Source organism: Nomascus leucogenys, chromosome 16 (assembly GCF_006542625.1).
Source record: "Nomascus leucogenys isolate Asia chromosome 16, Asia_NLE_v1, whole genome shotgun sequence".
Classification (NCBI taxonomy): Eukaryota; Metazoa; Chordata; class Mammalia; order Primates; family Hylobatidae; genus Nomascus; species Nomascus leucogenys.
In genome coordinates this window covers 39,209,005-39,228,256 of record NC_044396.1, presented here as the reverse complement: position 1 = coordinate 39,228,256, position 19,252 = coordinate 39,209,005, and the positions used below count along the sequence as shown (strand labels likewise).

At 37.9% G+C, this 19,252-nt stretch overlaps 1 protein-coding gene across 4 annotated transcripts in view; it reads right to left on the bottom strand.

Moving 5' to 3' along the window:
* Positions 1 to 19,252, bottom strand: part of SNTG1 (syntrophin gamma 1) — an 858,007-nt gene that overhangs the window by 371,864 nt on the left and 466,891 nt on the right. For all 4 annotated transcript variants that reach the window (XM_030795196.1, XM_030795194.1, XM_030795195.1 and 1 more), the window contains one exon: positions 7,516 to 7,569. In XM_030795196.1, the coding sequence (XP_030651056.1) occupies positions 7,516 to 7,542 (27 nt within the window). In that variant the 5' untranslated portion in view covers positions 7,543 to 7,569. The remainder of the gene's footprint in view (positions 1 to 7,515; positions 7,570 to 19,252) is intronic.

The following is a 19,252-nucleotide window of genomic DNA, read 5'->3' as shown; positions in this document are numbered from 1 at the left end:
AAGGAACACACTCCTATTTCTCCATTTCCCCTCCCACTGCCCCAGCCTACTCTAAACTCCACTGTGTCAGCATTCCTAGTCACCAACACACATGCATGCATGCATACACACATGCACAGACATGCATGAACACACACGCACACACATACACACATACACACACACAGTTTATACCTAGAAGGAAATAAGGGTAACAAGGTGAAGTAAACTACCCAAATTAACACAGTTAATTAAAATTGGAGCCTAGTTTAAGACCCAAGATTTTTGATTTCTAACCCAATGTGTTTGCTTTACATACTTTGGGGAATTGTGAAAACAGACTGTAAAGATTTCTGAACTTGTGCTATTACCTTAGTAATCACCAAAGAAGCCCATGAGTCTTGTCATTTATCCAGAATACATATATTAATCTGGATTAATATAAATATTCTCCCTAGAAAGTGCACTTAACATTCCCACTTGTCACAGACACAAAAGGTAATTCCTTTGAGATAGAATGTAATCTTTAGCTCTTATTCTGCACCAAAAAGTCCATAGGAATAATGACCACTTTGGAAATGACATTTTCTTTTAATAATTATTGAGTCATTCTTAACATAGTGGAATATATATATGAGGATATAGATTTATCCTCAGAGTCAATTAATTTCAAATTTAAAAAATTAGCACATAGTAATTGTATGTATTCATGGCAAACAATGTGAGGTTTTGATGCATGTTTATATTGTGTAATTATCAAATCATGATAACTAGCATATACATCACTTTCAACACTAATATTGTAAGTGTTGTGAGAACATTCAAAACCCTCTCTTCCAGCTATTAGTGAAATATAATGCATTATTGTTAGCTGTGATCATCCTACCGTGCACTAGAGTAACAGAGCTTATTCCTCCCATCTGACTGTAACATTGTACCGTTTGCCAACATCTCCCCATCTCTGACCCTTCCATGCGCCCCAGTGTGTGGTAACCACTATTCTACTCTCAACTCCAACATCACTTACTATAAGGAAAATGCAATTCAAAACCACAATGTAATACCACCTCACCCAAGTTAGAATGGTGATTAACAAAAAGACAAAAAATAACAAATGCTGGCGAAGATGTGGAGAAAAGTGAACTCTTAAACACTGTTAGTGGAAATGTAAATTAGTATATCCCTTACAGAAAACAGTATGAAGATTCCTTAAAAAATTAAAAACTGATCCAGCAACTCCATTACTAGGTATATATCCAAAGGAAATGACATGAGTATGTCAAAGGGACATCTGCACTCCCATGTTTATTGTAGCACTATTCACAGCAGCCAAGATATGAAATCAACCTAAATGCCCATCAACACATGAATGGATAAGGAAAATATGGTACTTATACACAGCGGAACACTATTCAGCCGTAAAAAAGGAATAAAATTCTATAACTTGCAACAACATAGATAAGGCTGGAGGATACTTTGCAAAGCAAAAATTGCCAGGCACAGAAAGACAAATATCATATTATATCACTTATATGTGTAATCTATCCTTAGATTTAAGGAGCATGCTATCCCAGTCAAATAATACCAGACTTTATCTTGGAATATACATTTCCATGGCTATTACTGGGAGTCTGCTACTTTAAAAGAATCCGCCGTAATATCGATGGGAATATATTTATATACAGCAGCCTCAAAAGATAACTCTTTCCCTAAACTGCTTTTGTTCTCTTGTGCTGATGCATACTCTTTTGCCCTCTATCATATACACTCTTATATTAGTCTAGAATTATTTTGTAAAAGTTATGGTGTCCTTTTAGGAAAAACAGAAGCTTTTTCATGAGCAAGGAAAGCATTTTTTCTTCATCCATGGCATTAGCACACAAGTGCTCATGAAACCAGGCTGACTAATCTAGAGAATATTTTAAGTGAATATATCTAGAGGACAAAAATCTTTCAGCACAAGCAGACTGTACTTTCCCTAATATAGAACATATTTTTTCTATGTTTTTACACAAAGTCACTCATGCTTACAATGGGATATTGGAGAGGGGCTGACATGGAGCCTTTCTGAGGGGGGAAGACACTCTGAGGAGTGGACATATGAAATAATACATCAAAGCCAAGTGATCATAAACGAGCACATTTGCTGATTTTTCAGTACAGTGTATTCCAGGACATTTTTCCCCCAGAAGTGTAATGGAATAGCTGATAATCACAAATAATGCTCTGTTTGAACTTCAGGATGAGAGAAGGGTTTTCCCTGAAAGCTCAGAGATATACTTTTGGTGCACATCAAAGAGATACTAAAGATCATCCAGGGAAAGTTTGAGGTGCTAAAACAAAGCTATGAGGGTGTTCTCATTTAATTTCTATGTGGCCAAAGCTATCATTCACTTAAATACTATATAAAGTGTTCACAAATTATTAGATAGTTGTCTGGAAAACAGAATACAGTCTTTGAGCTCACTTTTGGGTTCTGAAAGGACAAGAGTTGCAGAAAATAAAGAATGAGGAGGTTTTTTTTAGAATAAATCACAGAAGTACATACACACAGACACACACACACTCACAAATGCACATTCCAATAAATAGCTGCTGGAGAAAACAGCACACTAAGTGCTAAAACAGATCAGTTAAAATACATTTCCAGAGGTTACAGATATTACACATGTTCCACCATGAAAATTCAGCTGGTGCACATGGAAATACATTTAAAATCCCACACATTTATTAATTTTGCAAATACTGTGCAGCATTAACAGAGAATCAGACATGAATTTGATAACATTCCCTGGCCTCATAGTATTCGTAACTATTTTACCTTATGTTATTTCATTTTTTTCTTGAGACGGAGTTTTGCTCTTGTTGCCCCAGGCTGGAGTGCAGCAGAGTGATCTTGGCTCACTACAATCTCCGCCTCCTGGGTTCAAGCGATTCTCCTGCCTCACCTCCCAAGTAGCTGGGATTACAGGCGCCTGCCATCACACCCAGCTAATTTTTTGTATTTTTAGTAGAGACAGGGTTTCACCACCATGTTGGCCAGGCTGGTCTCGAACTCCTGACCTCAGGTGATCCACCCGCCTCGGCCTCCCAAAGTGCTGGGATTACAGGCGTGAGCCACTACGCTCGGCCTCGTACTTACTTTGAAAGTACATATATAATAAAACACAATATGACATCTGATATGGGAGCAACATGGGGACGGGAATTTAATATTCTTGAGGGAAGGGAGTTTATGGAGGATAGGAAATATGTGCGGTTTGTCTTGAAAAAAATTAATTGAGGAAACCATCATTAGAGGAACAAATGTCATTTTAATCAAGAGGGAACACATGAGTAAAGATATGGAAGTGTGAAAATGCATGCCACGTGATGATGCAGGAAAATGAAGTTGCGCTCGCCGCTGAGCCTGTGTGGTTCAGCAGGGGCCGCTGCAGGAGAGACGTCTGGAGAGGACCAGGAGGGCCAACGCCCTGTATGATGAGCAGATGGTGGACGGTAAGGGAGACGCCATACATAAATGTGAGCAAGGAGATAATATGTTCACTGTTATGTGTTCTAAATGTATTTCTTGTAGCAGAGTAGAAGACGGAGAAGAAATGGGAAAGTTAAAATACACTTGTTGTTGACAGAAACAGGCACTGAGCAGGGAAGTTGGGGACTAATAAACAGGTGCATTAGATTCAGAGCTTCTCTGGGAGATGAAGGAAGAAGGATAAATTCCATTTCAGGGCACTGTCTTGATGGGAATCAGCATTGCTGGACTGAGATCCTCACTCATGAAATGTGGTCATATATTTCATTTATTTGTTGTTTAATAATAATTATTTATATAGTGCTCACTGTGTGACAAGAAGTATTAATTTGTTTTTCTCCCTTAACAAAAATTAATGCAACCATCTGCCTTTAAAAATTAGACAAGTGCAGAGGGACCTAGAAGAAGAAAAGGCTAGAATTCCACACAGCCAGCCAGGCTCTTCACCACACACTGTGCTTTCCCGCATACACAGATTATTTAAGAATGCCACCCCCAGTTGTCCTGTACACAATGACATGGCTATTGGCATCTTTCACTGGAGAGCATTACGGTTATCAATAATCTCCTAATGGGGTATGGATAATTTTGAAAAGAACATCATCTTGAAGCAGCTATTCTTCGTGTATTGAAGCAATGACTACTAGAGAGAAAAAATACGAGTAAGAGATTACTCTGGAACTTACAGGATGACCTTCCCTAAAGCCACGCTACTGGGAAACTGCATGATAGAGGAAGAAGTTTGATCTCCACTCCTTCCTGCAGTGCTTTAAGAGTTAAAATGGGAGACCAAATCATGGGAGCAGCTGCAGTTTGGTGCTGCAAACCTAAAACAGCACCACCTGCAAAGTCTTTACAGATCTGTGGACCCAAATTGTTTAGATATTGAAAATCGCCTACATAATTACTGGTCTCAAATTTTAATACAAACTGAAGGCATGAACTCATCTTCTTTCTTTTTATTAATGTAACATCATTTGTCTCCAAACTTTGTTGACTTTGCATACCATTGCACATAAATAAAGGAATGCATGTGATATAGATACTGTATGAATGTATTTTGTACTTTATAAAATATACACCAAACTTATAATTTTAAAGGGATGATTCATTTAAAAATGATATAAGTCAAATATTATTCTTCTCTGACTGATGGACGATTCTAGATGGAACTTTTTACAAAATCCACATTGGAGACTATTTGCTTAAATGAATTATTAAAAAGCAATACTTGCTAATTGCCTAAAAGGCAACATATTTAAATTATTAATTAGCTATGCTTTCTGCAAATCGAGAAAATGTTTATGAATTTGCATGGGTTTACTCTTTAAACAAATCTCACATTTAACTTCTCTCACATTTACACTTATTAAGATTTTGTAGTTTCTTAAATATAGGACATAGGTTGGATCTTTATAAAAGTAGAATATCATCAATTTTCTACTTAAAAGTTAAGGCCTTTTTAATTTATGTTCTAGTCTTTCAAAAAGTACAAAATGTATTTTCATGAAACTTTAAAATTTAAGATCTCTTAATTTTGAGATATATTCACAATATCAGATATAAGAAATGACAAACTACAAAAAGTAGGGAGAGATAATAAAATGGACTGCAAATTTTCTTGCAAGTATCCACAGTATTTCCATGTTTCAAGTGCCAAATACGATTTAATTTGTTTTGTCTTATACTGTATTGCATTGTAGCAGTAGTGTACTAAATGTTCTTTTAGGCAAAGTGCTTCAAACTGCATCGTATCATTTACATTCCCATTCCTGGATTACTTTTGATCATGGCCTTTTCCTTAACTAAATTCTAGCCATGATTCAAGTCCTGGCACCAGACTCCCTTCTCTTTGAAGCCTTCTGAAATCATTCTATTCAAAGATGAGTCCTCACTTTCCTGAACACATGGATTCCATTAAGTAAATATTTACCCCAAAATTGATCACTATTGCCTTTGGCATCACATATAGTGACTTCAGCAATATTTAGCTATATCTCACATGAGTGATTTAATTTCCTCTTGTATATTGTTATCTCAGTAACAGATTGTCACTCTTTTCAGTACTAAGGATTGCTAATTTACAAGAGCTAGTATAGTCATAACAGTATTACCAATTAAATAAATCTTCTGTATCTTCATAGAATTTGAGAAATATCCCAAATCAGTACATCAAAATAATTTTGTTTACAAAAAGGTCTTGTAAATCTTTCCAGCCTCTGAAATCCAAAATAAACCATTTATTAAATAGTATTTGGCCACTGTCCAATCTGTACCATATGAATGTCGTGTGTCCCATAAGTATCTCATTCACACAAATATCCACTGGGTTTCAATGAATGCCTTACTACTCAAGACATAAGGTTGCACATTAATGGAAATAGAAGACTTGCTACATTTAAAATTAAGTATGCAATTAAAACCAGAAATGGGCTGGGCACAATGGCTCACGCCTGTAATCCCAGCACTTTGGGAGGCCGAGTCGGGTGGATCACGCGGTCAGGAGATCATGACCTTCCTGGCTAACACGGTGAAACCCCATCTCTAATACAAAAATACAAAATAAAAAAATTAGCCTGGCGTGGTGGCGGGCGCCTGTAGTCCCAGCTACTCCAGAGACTGAGGCTGGAGAGTGGCGTGAACCCGGGAGGCAGAGCTTGCAGTGAGCCGAGATCGCGCCACTGCACTGCAGCCTGGGCGACAGAGTGAGACTCCATCTCAAAAAAAAAAAAAAAAAAAAAAGAAAAAAAAAACCCAGAAATAATACAATTAAAATTTAAAATACAAAGCTTCTAGAACGTTAATTCAATTTTTAAAAATATATGAACCAATAAGTGCTAAGTTAAAAAAATGAAGAATTTACACACTCTGACCTCATAGTATTCAGTGTAGCACATGAGAACGTTTGTAAACAAAAAACTGCCTTGTAATTTGATGAGTATTAGCATAGAGATGTTTAAAATGTTATCATGCTTAAAGCATTAAAAGTAGAAACATAAGAATAGAAATATAAAAGCAATTTATTAGTTTTCTGAAAAACCTAACATTTACATTCTGAACTTTGTACCAATTGTGACAAGTATTTTTAAATATATATTTTTTTCAATTGCCTTAGAAGAAAATAAGGAGTTACTTTCCACAAATTCATGCAAGAACTGTAAACACATGACATTTCACTAAAATAACAGTCTTCACAAGGTTAAGAACTGAAGTCTTTCCCTAGTTTGATTTTAACACTACCAGAGATAATGCAGTTATGGTTGGTTTTTGTTGAGTTGCTTATATACAATAAAAAAAATGCTTTAAACCTTTTAAACAAATATAAAATATTATTAAGTTTTATGTATTTGTATTTTGCCTGAAGAATGAAAACACAATGCTTTGAATGTTACATATTTAGTAAAAAAAAAAAAAAAAAAAGATAGTTTTTCTTTCTAAGATGGAATAATTATATTCCCTGGGGGCCCACATCCATGCACTATTGAACTGTAAACTTGAACGCTCTTTAACATCCTTGAAATACTAATGTGCCACTTTAACTCATGCTGAAATGTGATGACAGTTCCACAGAGAATCTAAATTGCTGTGTATTAATACTTAAATAATATTGAATTACTTAAATACTATCAGAATCATAAAGTCACAGAATTTTAGGGCTGAAAAGAACCTTAGATATCTTCTAATTTATTACCACTTATGTGAAAAAAATTCTTTCCAACATTTCCACTACCTGAAAAGTGCAGAGTTGGTGGAGAGGAGCAAGTCAATTATATTCAATATGCTCCAGTCTCCCTAAAGAAAGAGTTAAAGTCCAAGGCTTTCCATGCACAGTTAGGTTTTCTATCTTTGCAGAAGGAGAACATAATCTGGAAGGAAAAATAGCCCATCCTCCTCTCTCCATTTTCTGCCAAAAGCAGAGTTTCCGTATATAAATTGGAGCCAAGTGTTTCCTGCTTATATTCTGTTTTCCCTGTTTGAAAAGCAGAAAGCTCTGTACTCACCTCCTCACAGGCGGTTCTGAAATCCATGTGCTATGGCACCACAAAGGATGTCGTCTGAAAAGACACAGAAATGGTAAGCCATTAGGCACAGCGTGGCGTGTAAGAGAGAACACTAATATAGTGGAGGAAATCGTGAAGCAGAACTTGTGGGAAAACTGTGTTTACAACCACCTGTAAGGAACAAGAGCTTCAGGGTATACTGAAGAAAGGAAAATGAAGAGATGAAAAAAGTCTTAATCCCCAGCTTTTAGGAAGTATAAATATCCTGTCATCATTCAGTGTGATTAAGAGTGTGCATTTCCAGGCACCTCTCCACCCCGCCAGCAGGCATTCGGACTCCATGTATCATCAGATCAACCTCTTCTCACTGATTCCCAACATGCTTTGTGAAACCTGAGTTTGCAATTGAGAAAGAAACTTCAAAAAGAGCAATTAAAGGTTGCCTTTCATATGGTTATCTCATGAAAAAAGGTTGACTAATCTTTCTCTTTTTAATTTAAAAAGCTACATGCATGAATAATTCTCTCTGGAACTTAAAATTTTATTCACAATATGATGTAAGGAAGCAAGCTATTTGTCAGAGTGAATAATATTAAGAAAAATCAATGTATAAAATATCTAAAATAGATTCATCTATGGTCACTATAATACCTAAATGATGAATGTAGATTTAAATGCATATAAATGTTTTTGTAAAATTATTCTGGAGTGTTTTGTTTTCATTACTTGATACACCTAACCAAACTAAGATATGTCACGGAAAGTTGACACCCAGACACTATAAAACAAAGCAATGCAGAGCCAAAATACAATGGATAAGTAAATGAGATGTTAAAGTAAGATGAATGATTAATTCCAAAATAGAAGACTCTGTACTCCTCAAAATTATTCTGCATCTCAGCCTTTGGAAGAGTAAACTATTATATCCTTCTTTGGCATTTCTTTTTAATTATACAAGATTGATTAATGCTTTATCGGGTAAGTGTGGTAAAACAGAGTAGGAGGTATCACCATGCTGTCACTGAACTGATGGATTATTACTATTGACTTTGAAAGAAAGAGATTAGCCATCATCAGTAGTAACCAAACACATCATATAATCTATTAAATATTTCCCCTAGATAAATCTTGTGGACTGTGCGACTCATTAGTATTAATGAAATTTTTATTACTAACTTAATTATTTTTCAAAATTGCTCTTAAACGTTTTATTTGAAGAAACTGTAAATATCTTCTTGTCTCTGTGATGTAAAGTTATTCTTTTACTACAAAAGAAGGAAAATTTTGATATGTATTGATTATATAAAGACAAGAGATGTCTGGAATCAATTTCTTGCCACTAAAAACCAACCAGAGAAATAGACATGAGAATGCTGAACCATCTAAATAAAACCTCATATTTGTTTTATATGCTGAATTTAATTTTAATGCATACATTTTAAAATTTTAATTATTTCATAATATGGCACATTTGAGCATGTGCTGTATCTATACCTTCTACCATTTTTAGCACATCTTCCTTTTTTAATTCTAATCTATTCTTTTTCATCAAAACATTAGGTGACAATATCAGTTGTTTTTTCAGAAAAATAATTAATATATAAGCACAGAGAATTTCTACATACTGTTAGATAAAAGGTATAGGAGATAACTTATTTGGATTGAGTTCCTTAGGTTCTACTAGACTATATCAAAATGGAGTTACTCTTGCTAAAGCTTCACATCACCAAACTGAAAGCAAGATGATTATTTGAATTTTCTAAAACATCGGAAGAGGGAATAATAGCCAAATAGCCAAACAGGCCAATTTTAGCTGGCATTAAATAAGTCCCCTCTGCTTTAACCCTAAAAGGAAAGTAATTTTGTAATGAATAATCGATGTTTTGGCTTTTATTCTTTCTTCAGTCCTTTCTGCATATAAATCCCATCTCCAGGGCTCAGCTCATCAGAACACCTTGTCTAAATGTTTAAAGGAGATGCTGCCATGATTCATAAATCACAATCAAAGCCAATCCAATCATTTCACTACAATTGTTGTAATTTTTTCTTCTGACAGATCTCCACTTCCATTTTTTTTTACTGCTAGCATCTTATAATATTATGACACATTGATTACAATTAATGAACCATTATTGATACATTAGTACTATCTAAAGTTTAAACTTCATCTGTGTTTTCCTAGTTTTTCCTACTGTCTGTTTTCAGTTCTAGGATTGCTTCCAAAGCACGTCATTACATTTAGTCCCCTTTTTTCCTTGGGCTTCTCTTGGCTGTGACTGTTTCTCAGACTTTGCTTATTTTTAAAGACGTTGGCAGTGTTGAGGCAGGCTGGTCAGGAATTTGTAAGATATTCTTCCATTGGGGTTCTTCTGATGTTCTTTTTAACTATTATAGTGTGGTTATGGGGTTTTGGAGGGGGAAGATCTCAGAAGTAAAATGCCATTTTACTCGACACATACACCCTCCCAAGAGTAAACCAGGAAAAAGTTGAATCACTGAATAGACCAATAACAGGCTCCGAAATTGAGGCAATAATTAATAGTCTACCAACCAAAAAACTCCAGGACCAGATGGATTCACAGCCGAATTCTACCAGAGGTACAAGGAGGAGCTGGTACCAGTCCTTCTAAAACTATTCCAATCAATAGAAAAAGAGGGAATCCTCCCTAACTTATTTTATGAGGCCAGCATCATCCTGATAACAAAGCCTGGCAGAGACAAAACAAAAAAAGAGAATTTTAGACCAATATCCCTGATGAACATTGATGCAAAAATCCTCAATAAAATACTGGCAAACTGAATCCAGCAGCACATCGAAAAGTTTATCCACCATGATCAAGTGGGCTTCATCCCTGGGATGCAAGGCTGGTTCAACATACACAAATCAATAAATGTAATCCAGCATATAAACAAAAACCACATGATTATCTCAATAAATGCAGAAAAGGCTTTTGACAAAATTCAACAGCCCTTCATACTAAAGACTCTCAATACATTAGGTATTGATGGGATGTATCTCAAAACAATAAGAGTTATTTATGACAAACCCACAGCCAATATCATACTGAATGGGCAAAAACTAGAAGCATTCCCTTTGAAAACGGGCACAAGACAGGGATGCCCTCTCTCACCACTCCTATTCAATATAGTGTTGGAAGTTCTGGCCAGGGCAATCAGACAGAAGAAAGAAATAAAGGATATTCAATCAGGAAAAGAGGAAATCAAATTGTCCCTTTTTGCAGATGACATGATTGTATATTTAGAAAACCCCATCGTCTCTGCCCAAAATCTCCTTAAGCTGATAAGCAACTTCAGCAAAGTCTCAGGATACAAAATCAATGTGCAAAAATCACAAGCATACTTATACACCAGTAACAGACAAACAGAGAGCCAAATCATGAGTGAACTCCCATCCACAATTGCTTCAAACAGAATAAAATACCTAGGAATCCAACTTACAAGGGATGTGAAGGACCTCTTCAAGGAGAACTACAAACCACTGCTCAACAAAATAAAAGAGGACACAAACAAATGGAAGGACATTCCATGCTAATGGTTAGGAAGAATCAATATCATGAAAATGGCCATACTGTCCAAGGTAATTTATAGATTCAAGGCCATCCCCATCAAGCTACCAATGACTTTCTTCACAGAATTGGAAAAAACTACTTTGAAGTTCATATGGAAGCAAACAAGAGCCCGCATTGCCAAGTCAATCCTAAGCCAAAAGAACAAAGCTGGAGGCATCATGCTACCTGACTTCAAACTATACTACAAGGCTACAGTAACCAAAACAGCATGGTACTGGTACCACAACAGAGATACAGACCAATGGAACTCAGAAATAATACCACACATCTACAACTATCTGATCTTTGAGAAACCTGACAAAATCAAGAAATGGGGAAACAATTCCCTATTTAATAAATGGTGGTGGGAAAACTGGCTAGCCATATGTAGAAAGCTGAAAATGGATCCCTTCCTTACACCTTATACAAAAATTAATTCAAGATGGATTAAAGACTTAAATGTTAGACCTAAAACTGTAAAAACCCTAGAAGAAAACCTAGGCAATACCATTCAGAACATAGGCATGGGCAAGGACTTCATGTCTAAAACACCAAAAGCCATGGCAACAAAAGCCAAAATTGACAAATGGTATCTAATTAAACTAAAGAACTCCTACACAGCAAAAGAAACTACCATCAGAGTGAACAGGCAACCTACAGAATGGGAGAACATTTTTGCAATCTACTCATCTGACAAAGAGCTAATGTCCAGAACCTACAAAGAACTCAAACAAATTTACAAGAAAAAACAAACAACCCCATCAACAAGTGGGCGAAGGATATGAACAGACGGTTCTCAAAAGAAGACATTTATGCAGCCAAAAGACACACGAAAAAATGCTCATCATCACTGGCCATCAGAGAAATGCAAATCAAAACCACATTGAGATATCATCTTGAACTGGTTAGAATGGTGATCATTAAGTCAGGAATCAACAGGTGCTGGAGAGCATGTGGAGAAATAGGAACATTTTTACACTGTTGGTTGGACTGTAAACTAGTTCAACCATTGTGGAAGACAGTGTGTCAATTCCTCAGGGATTTAGAACTAGAAATACCATTTCACCCAGCCATCCCATTACTGGGTATATACCCAAAGGAATATAAATCATGCTGCTATAAAGACACATGCACATGTATATTTATTGCGGCACTATTCACAATAGCAAAGACCTGGAACCAACTCAAATGACCAACAATGATAGACTGGATTAAGAAAATGTGGCACATATACACCATGGAAACTAGTTGGCCATAAAAAATGATGAGTTCATGTCCTTTGTAGGGACATGGATGAAGCTGGAAAGCATCATTCTCAGCAAACTATTGCAAGGACAAAAAACCAAACACCACATGTTCTCACTCGTAGGTGGGAATTGAACAATGAGAACACTTGGACACAGGAAGGGGAACATCACACACCGGGACCTGTTGTGGGATGCAGAGAGAGGGGAGGGATAGCATTAGGAGATATACCTAATGTAAATGACGAGTTAATGGGTGCAGCAAACCAACATGGCACATGTATACATATGTAACAAACTCGCATGTTGTGCACATGTACCCTAAAACTTAAAGTATAATAAAAATATATATGTATATTTAAAAAAGATTATTATTTGCTATTACACACGACATTGCTCTGAATGTTCTTGTACATGTTTCCTGGTAGACAAGTGCAAAGTTGTTCCAATATATATACACATATTCATACCTAGGAGTAGAATTGTATAATACACACACACACACACACACACACACACACACACACACACACGGGAGCAGAACAATTGAATGTTTAACTTTATGTTATTTTCTAATAAATGATGCTGATTAAATTATAAAAATGCCATTTTCATCCGATTCAATCAAGGATACATGTGAGCAATACAACTTAACACTCTGAATGCTTGCTAAACTTATCATCCTGTTGATGTAGTGTTTGTTAGCTTTTTCTATTGCAAAGTTCTTTTTTTCTCTTCTCTCCACACAGTACTGGTTGGAGAGAGGTTACTATGAGTAGCTCACACCTAAGGAATTGGAGGTTATGCTTCCCATTCCTGAGGCTGACCTATCTACATAAATTATTTGAGATTACTTTGCACAGGAGACAGAGCTGTTCTCCACCATTTATTGATTGAGCCAATCATTTCTTTTAGGCCCTCTCTTCTGACAGAGCAAAGAAATATCTGTGTGTATACTAACCCATCTTAGCATGCACATATCTATAGACATGTCTATATATAACCGCCTGCATCTATATCAAGCTGGACTACAGTCTCTAATACCAACCACATGTGCTATTCTAGTCTTCTTTCTTCGCTTATCAGTAAACTTTTACTGTACAAGATTGATGAATGCTTGTTTAGGTAAGTGTGGTAGAATAGGCTGAGAGGTGTCACCGTGTTGTCACTGATAAATTATTACTATTGGCTGCGAAAGGAAATAGATTGTTCATTTTTAGTAGAAACTGAACATGTCATATAATCGATTAAGTATTTCCACTGGATAAGCCTCCAACAGTGAGAAACCTAGTTTCCAATAACCAACCATTCATGGGCTCAGTTGTGCAATCCCAGTATACATGTATAGCCATAAGAAATGCTAACCCACAGGCCTGTGGGAAACAACTTTATCCACTAGAGCATAGTTTATTTTACGTTCATTCATATAGACTGCACTTATTATGAAAATTACTTATGTCTACTCCAGCTATGGGTGGGGAGAAATGACCACATGCTAGTTTCTCTACAGGCCTCACATGCTTCCCATGCCCTCTAGCACTTCTGCAATTGCACAAGAACAGTTTCTCCAAGAAGCTGCTGCCCTGTTGGCCTGGCCTTAAAGTGACACACACAGAGCCAACTTCTTATATGACCCACAGAATGCAAGATTCAGCCCAACTACCCTTACATCCCTGCCCAGGACAGAGCTGCCACAATCACATTGAAGACCCCTGAGTCAAATAAGTGTTTGATATTTGTGGTGGTGAGCTATAGCTGCTACAAAGCCCAGTCATTTAATCAAACACTAATCTAGGTGGTGCTGTGAAGTTTCTTTGCAGATGATATATATAATCAACTCACTTTAAATAATGGAGACTATTCTCAATAATGTGGGTGGGTCTCATCAAATAAGTTGAAAAGCCTCAGAAGCAAGCATGAGTTTCCTCTGAAGAAGAAATTCTGCCTCCAGACTGCATCATCAGCTTCTGCATGAGAGTTTCCAGCCTGCTGGGCTGATGTAGATTTCAGACTTGCTGACTCCCAGTCATGTTAGCCATATACACAGTGATTCCATTCCTCTGTAGAACCATGACTGATATAGATTTGGGAACCAACAGTGGTTTTAAAGGAACAGAATTCTAAGAATCAGTTTTTTGAATTGGTTTTTGGGTTTCAGGAATTGATTCTGTAATCTAATTAGATTTAAAGGCAGTAAAGACTCTATTTCCAGTATTAACAAGAACACTGGTAGCCCATGGCACAAAGAGGCAATAGAGATACACACAATATCACCACTGAATACTAACTCTCAAGTATTGATAACACAAGGTTCTCAGTGACCAAGTATTGGATAATTGGAACAGTTCTGTGAAATAATGAGTGCAGTAAGATCGGCTGTTTGCTCTTAACCACGCTAGAGAAAGTAGACAGAAAAAGGGTCAGCTTAGGATTTCAAATTTCTAAGCCTATGCCTTGCATATATGACCTGGAAACGCATATGCCTGTCTTAGATTATGCCCTTATCTCCTATAGCCACAAGCCTGAGATTTCTGAACACTAAACCCAGAGTCTCATCCTGCTAGTTGCTGAATTCCATTACAAATTAAATCCCAGCTTAGCAAAGTTTCTTCTGTTAAACACAGACATTGATTGGGAAAAACAGGACCCTGAATATTGGAACAAAGACATATATGAAGTCTGTGATGAAGCTGGGCTCGGTGAACCCCTAAGTTCTGCTGAGTCTTCTTTGGTGGTAGGGTGATGACCTTCACTGAGGTGGTTGTCCTAAAGACAATGCTGATTCTCCTGAGGATCCAACCCCACCAACCCTCTTTTCTTTTATAGGTATAAGTAGACTCAAGTGGCAACAGGTGAAAAAGGATGAGATAAAAAGTTTAACCCATTGAAGGTGTGTTCCACTCCAAAATCATTGTATATTTTTTCAATTTATACAGACAGACTTCTGGGGACTACGTGTGGAATGGATATTCATGATGTTGGATAATGTTGGAAGGCGCATAAATTTGGACTAGGTCAAATTGATTGATATTGCCCCACTAAGCATAAATTCTGGATGTAGATTTGGGGTGTTGGAAAGGGTTCTGACAGTTTGTTTAGTTGATTTGGGTTTAAACATGGACCAAAAAAAGACTTATAATAAATTACATTAAAATGCCAGGATCACCTTGGTACACTGCAGAGGAAGGTAACAGATGACTTAAGAGTACTGGAGTGTTAGAGTGGATTTATCATACAAGAGCCCCTCAGTCGCCCTGGGAGGGCCCAGAGAATGCACCTTTCGACTTCACTCTGAGGAATAAATTTGTGTGGTGGCTCTGTTAAAGAGCTCTTCAGGCACTTTTCTCTGTAGGGCAGAAATTACCATAGGAACTATTGCCACTGAACTGGAATCCTTACATGCAATGGCAGTAATTGGATCCTGGGATGGCAGGGCCCAAGTGGCAAAGACGAAGAGGCCATGGTTATGAGAATGGAAATCAGGGCCAAGGCAGTAATCAGAGTAGCTTAACTCAGAGAGGCCTATGGTGTTGGCAAGTTGATCATGTGTCCCTAGAAGCAAAATAGACAGGAAGCCTACAAAATTTTTATTTGATCAGTACAAGCAAATGAGTTCTAGGTTGAGTGAAAAGTCTAGTATGAATCACCAGAATACAGTCATAGACTGTCACTCAGTTCCCAGAATTGAAATGGTTTGTAGAACCAGAATCCCTTGCATGAAGGTTTGAATGTTCGTCCACTCCAAATCTCATGTCAAAATGGAATCCCTAGTGTGGAAGGTGGGCCCAGCAGAGAGTGTTTGTGTCATGGAGGCAGATCACTCATGAATGCCTTGGTGTCCTCCCTGTAGTAATAAGTTCATGCCAGACCTGGCTATTTAAAAGAGTCTGGAACCTCCCTTCTTTCTCTCTTGCTTCCTCTCTCACCACATGACATGGTGGCTCCCCTTCCATCTGCTATGACTAAAAGCTTCCTGGGACCTCAGCAGATGTAGACTCTGGTGTCATGCTTCTTGCACAGCCTGCATAACCATGAGTCAAAATAAGCCCCTTTTCTTTATAAATTAGCCTGCTTGTGGTATTCTTTTATAGCAACACAAATGAACTAATACAGAAGGGAAGTCGGGCCACATAAAGAAGGATGCTGATACCCTACCACAGGTTTATGTTGTTAATCTTGCTCCCAGCCTTCCCCAGAGAATTGTATAATCTTTTACCAGGGTAAATAAATGTGAATTAAATATGAATTAAAGAAGCGGAAAAGTCAGACATTTCAGCAACTACCAGACACTGTTCTGAAATGACACTAATTCCTGAAGATGCAAAACACCACTGTGGTCCACCAATCAGAAGAGGGGCTGTGGAAGTAACCAGTGGAGTTTTAGCTCAAGTCCAACTCAGGGTAAGGCCAGGGTAGTCTGTGAACACGTTGTATGTTTTTCCCCTGGTTCTGAATGTGTAATTAGAATAGACATGCTCAGTAACTAGCAGAATCCCCACATTGTTTTTCTGACATGTGGAGTGAGAGCTGTTGCTATGGGAAAGGCCAAATGGATGCCATTAGAACTACCTATACCAAGTAAAATAGCAAACCAAAAGCAATACCACTTTCCTAGAGAGATTGCAGACTTTATTACTATCATCGAGGACTCGAAAGGTTCAGGAGAAGTGATTCCCACTATATCCCAATTCAACTGACCTATTTGGCCTGTGCAGAAGATAGATGGATTTTGGAGACTGACAATGGATTACCACAAGCTTAGCCAGGTGGCGACTCTAATTGAAGCTCTGTAGCAGATGTGTTTTTATTGCTTGAGCAAATGAACATATCCTCTGGTACCTGGTATGCAGCTATTGACCTGCCAAATCTTTTTTTCTCCATTCCTGTCCATAAGGCCTATTAGAAGCAGTTTGCTTTCAGCTGGCCAGGACAGCAGTATACCCTCACTGTCCTACCTCAGAGGTGTATCAATCTTCAGCCCTATGTCAATAGCTCACAAGGATTTTGAATCACTTCCCCTTTCCACAAGATTCCACACTGGCTCATTACAGTGATGGCATTAAGTTAATTGGATCTAGTAAGTGAGAATTAGGAACTATTCTAGGCTTATTAACAAGACATTTGTGTATCAGAAAGTGGGAAATAAATCTGACAAAAATTCAAGGACCTTCTACCTCAGCGAAGTTTCTTGGGGTCCAGTGGTGTGATGTCAGTTGAGATACCCTTCTAAGGCAAAGAATAGGTTGTTGCAGTTGGCCTCGCCTGTGACCAGAAAAGAGGGACAATGCCTAGAGGGCCTATTTGAGTTTTGGAGGCAGCATATTCCTCATTTGGGTGGGCTACTATGGCCTCTTTAGAGAAGTGACTTAAAAAGCTGCTGATTTCAAGTGGGGTCCAGAACAGGAGAAGATTCTGCGTCAGGTCCAAGCTGCTGTGCAAGCCGCTCTACCACTTGGAACATATGATGCAGGACACCTGTCATGTGAAGTGGCAGTGGCAGACAGGGATTCTGTTTAGAGCCTTTGGCATGTCCCTGTAGGTGAATCACAGGACAAGTCCTCAGAATTTGGCTGTTAATCCCTGCTTTCTTCTCTGGATAACAACTCCCTTTTAAGAGACAGCTCTTGTTCTGCTATTGGCCATTAGTAGATACAGAATGTTTAACCATGGGACACCAAGTCACCTGAGATGCTTATCATGAACTGGGTATCATCCAATAGGCCAAGCCATAAAATTAGGGGTTCACATCATCAAATGGAAGTGATCAGGCTCAAGCAGACCCTAAGGCACAAATATTTTACATGAGAAAGAACTTCAAATATCTACGGATTCCATTCTTGCTCCATTACCTTCTCCCTCTTAGCCCACACCTATGGTCTCATGGGGAGTTTCCTAACCACAATTCACTGGAGGAAGAGAAAAGTTGGCTTGGGTTAGAGATGGTTCTGCACAATATGCAGGTGCAACATGGAGTTCCACTCACCAAGGCCAACATGGTTACAGCCACTGCTGAGTGCCCAGTTTGTCAGCAGCATAGACCAACACTGAGCCCAGTATGGCATCATTCCCCAGAGTGATAAGCCAGGTACCTGATGGCAGGTTTATTGTATTGGGCCACACTTACATCATGGAAAGGTCAGCATGTTGTGCTTCCTAAAATAGACATTTATTTTGGGTATGAATTTGCCTTCCCTATACACAATGTTCTTGCTAAAACTGCCATTTGTGGATTTACAGAATGCCTTATTCACTGTCATCATATTCCATACACCATTTCTTCTGATCAAGGCACTCACCTCACAGCAAATTAAGTGAAGCGGTGAGTCCATGCTCATAAATTTCACTGGACTGGTCTTACCGTTTCCTCACCATCTTGAAGTTGGCTTGATAGAACAGTGCAACGGCCTTTGGAAAACTCAGTTATGGCATCAGCCAGGTGGCATTTTCTTGCAGGGCTGAGTCAAGGTTCTCCAGGAAGCTGTATATGCTCAATATATGGTGCTGTTTCTCCCATTACCAGAATTCATGAGTTTAGGAAATGAGGGTAGTGCCTCTCAGTATTACTCCCTACTTACTAGCAAAACTTTTGTTTCCTGTACCTGCGACCTTATTCTCTTCTGGTTTAGAGGTCTTCATTCCACAATGAAGAATGTTTCTATTAGGAGATCCAACAATGATTTCATTGAACTGGAAGTTGAGATACTCCCAGCCACTTTGGACTCCATTGCCTCTGAATCAACATGCAAAGAAATGAGTTACTCCTGTGACTGGGGTGATCGATACTGACTTCCAAAGGGAAATTGGGCTGCTCCAGCTTGGAGGTCAGGAAGAGTAAGTAAGTACAGGAGATTCCTTAGGTGTGTCTTACCATGCTTGTGATTCATGCCAATGGAAAACTGCAATAACCCCATTCAGGCAGGGACT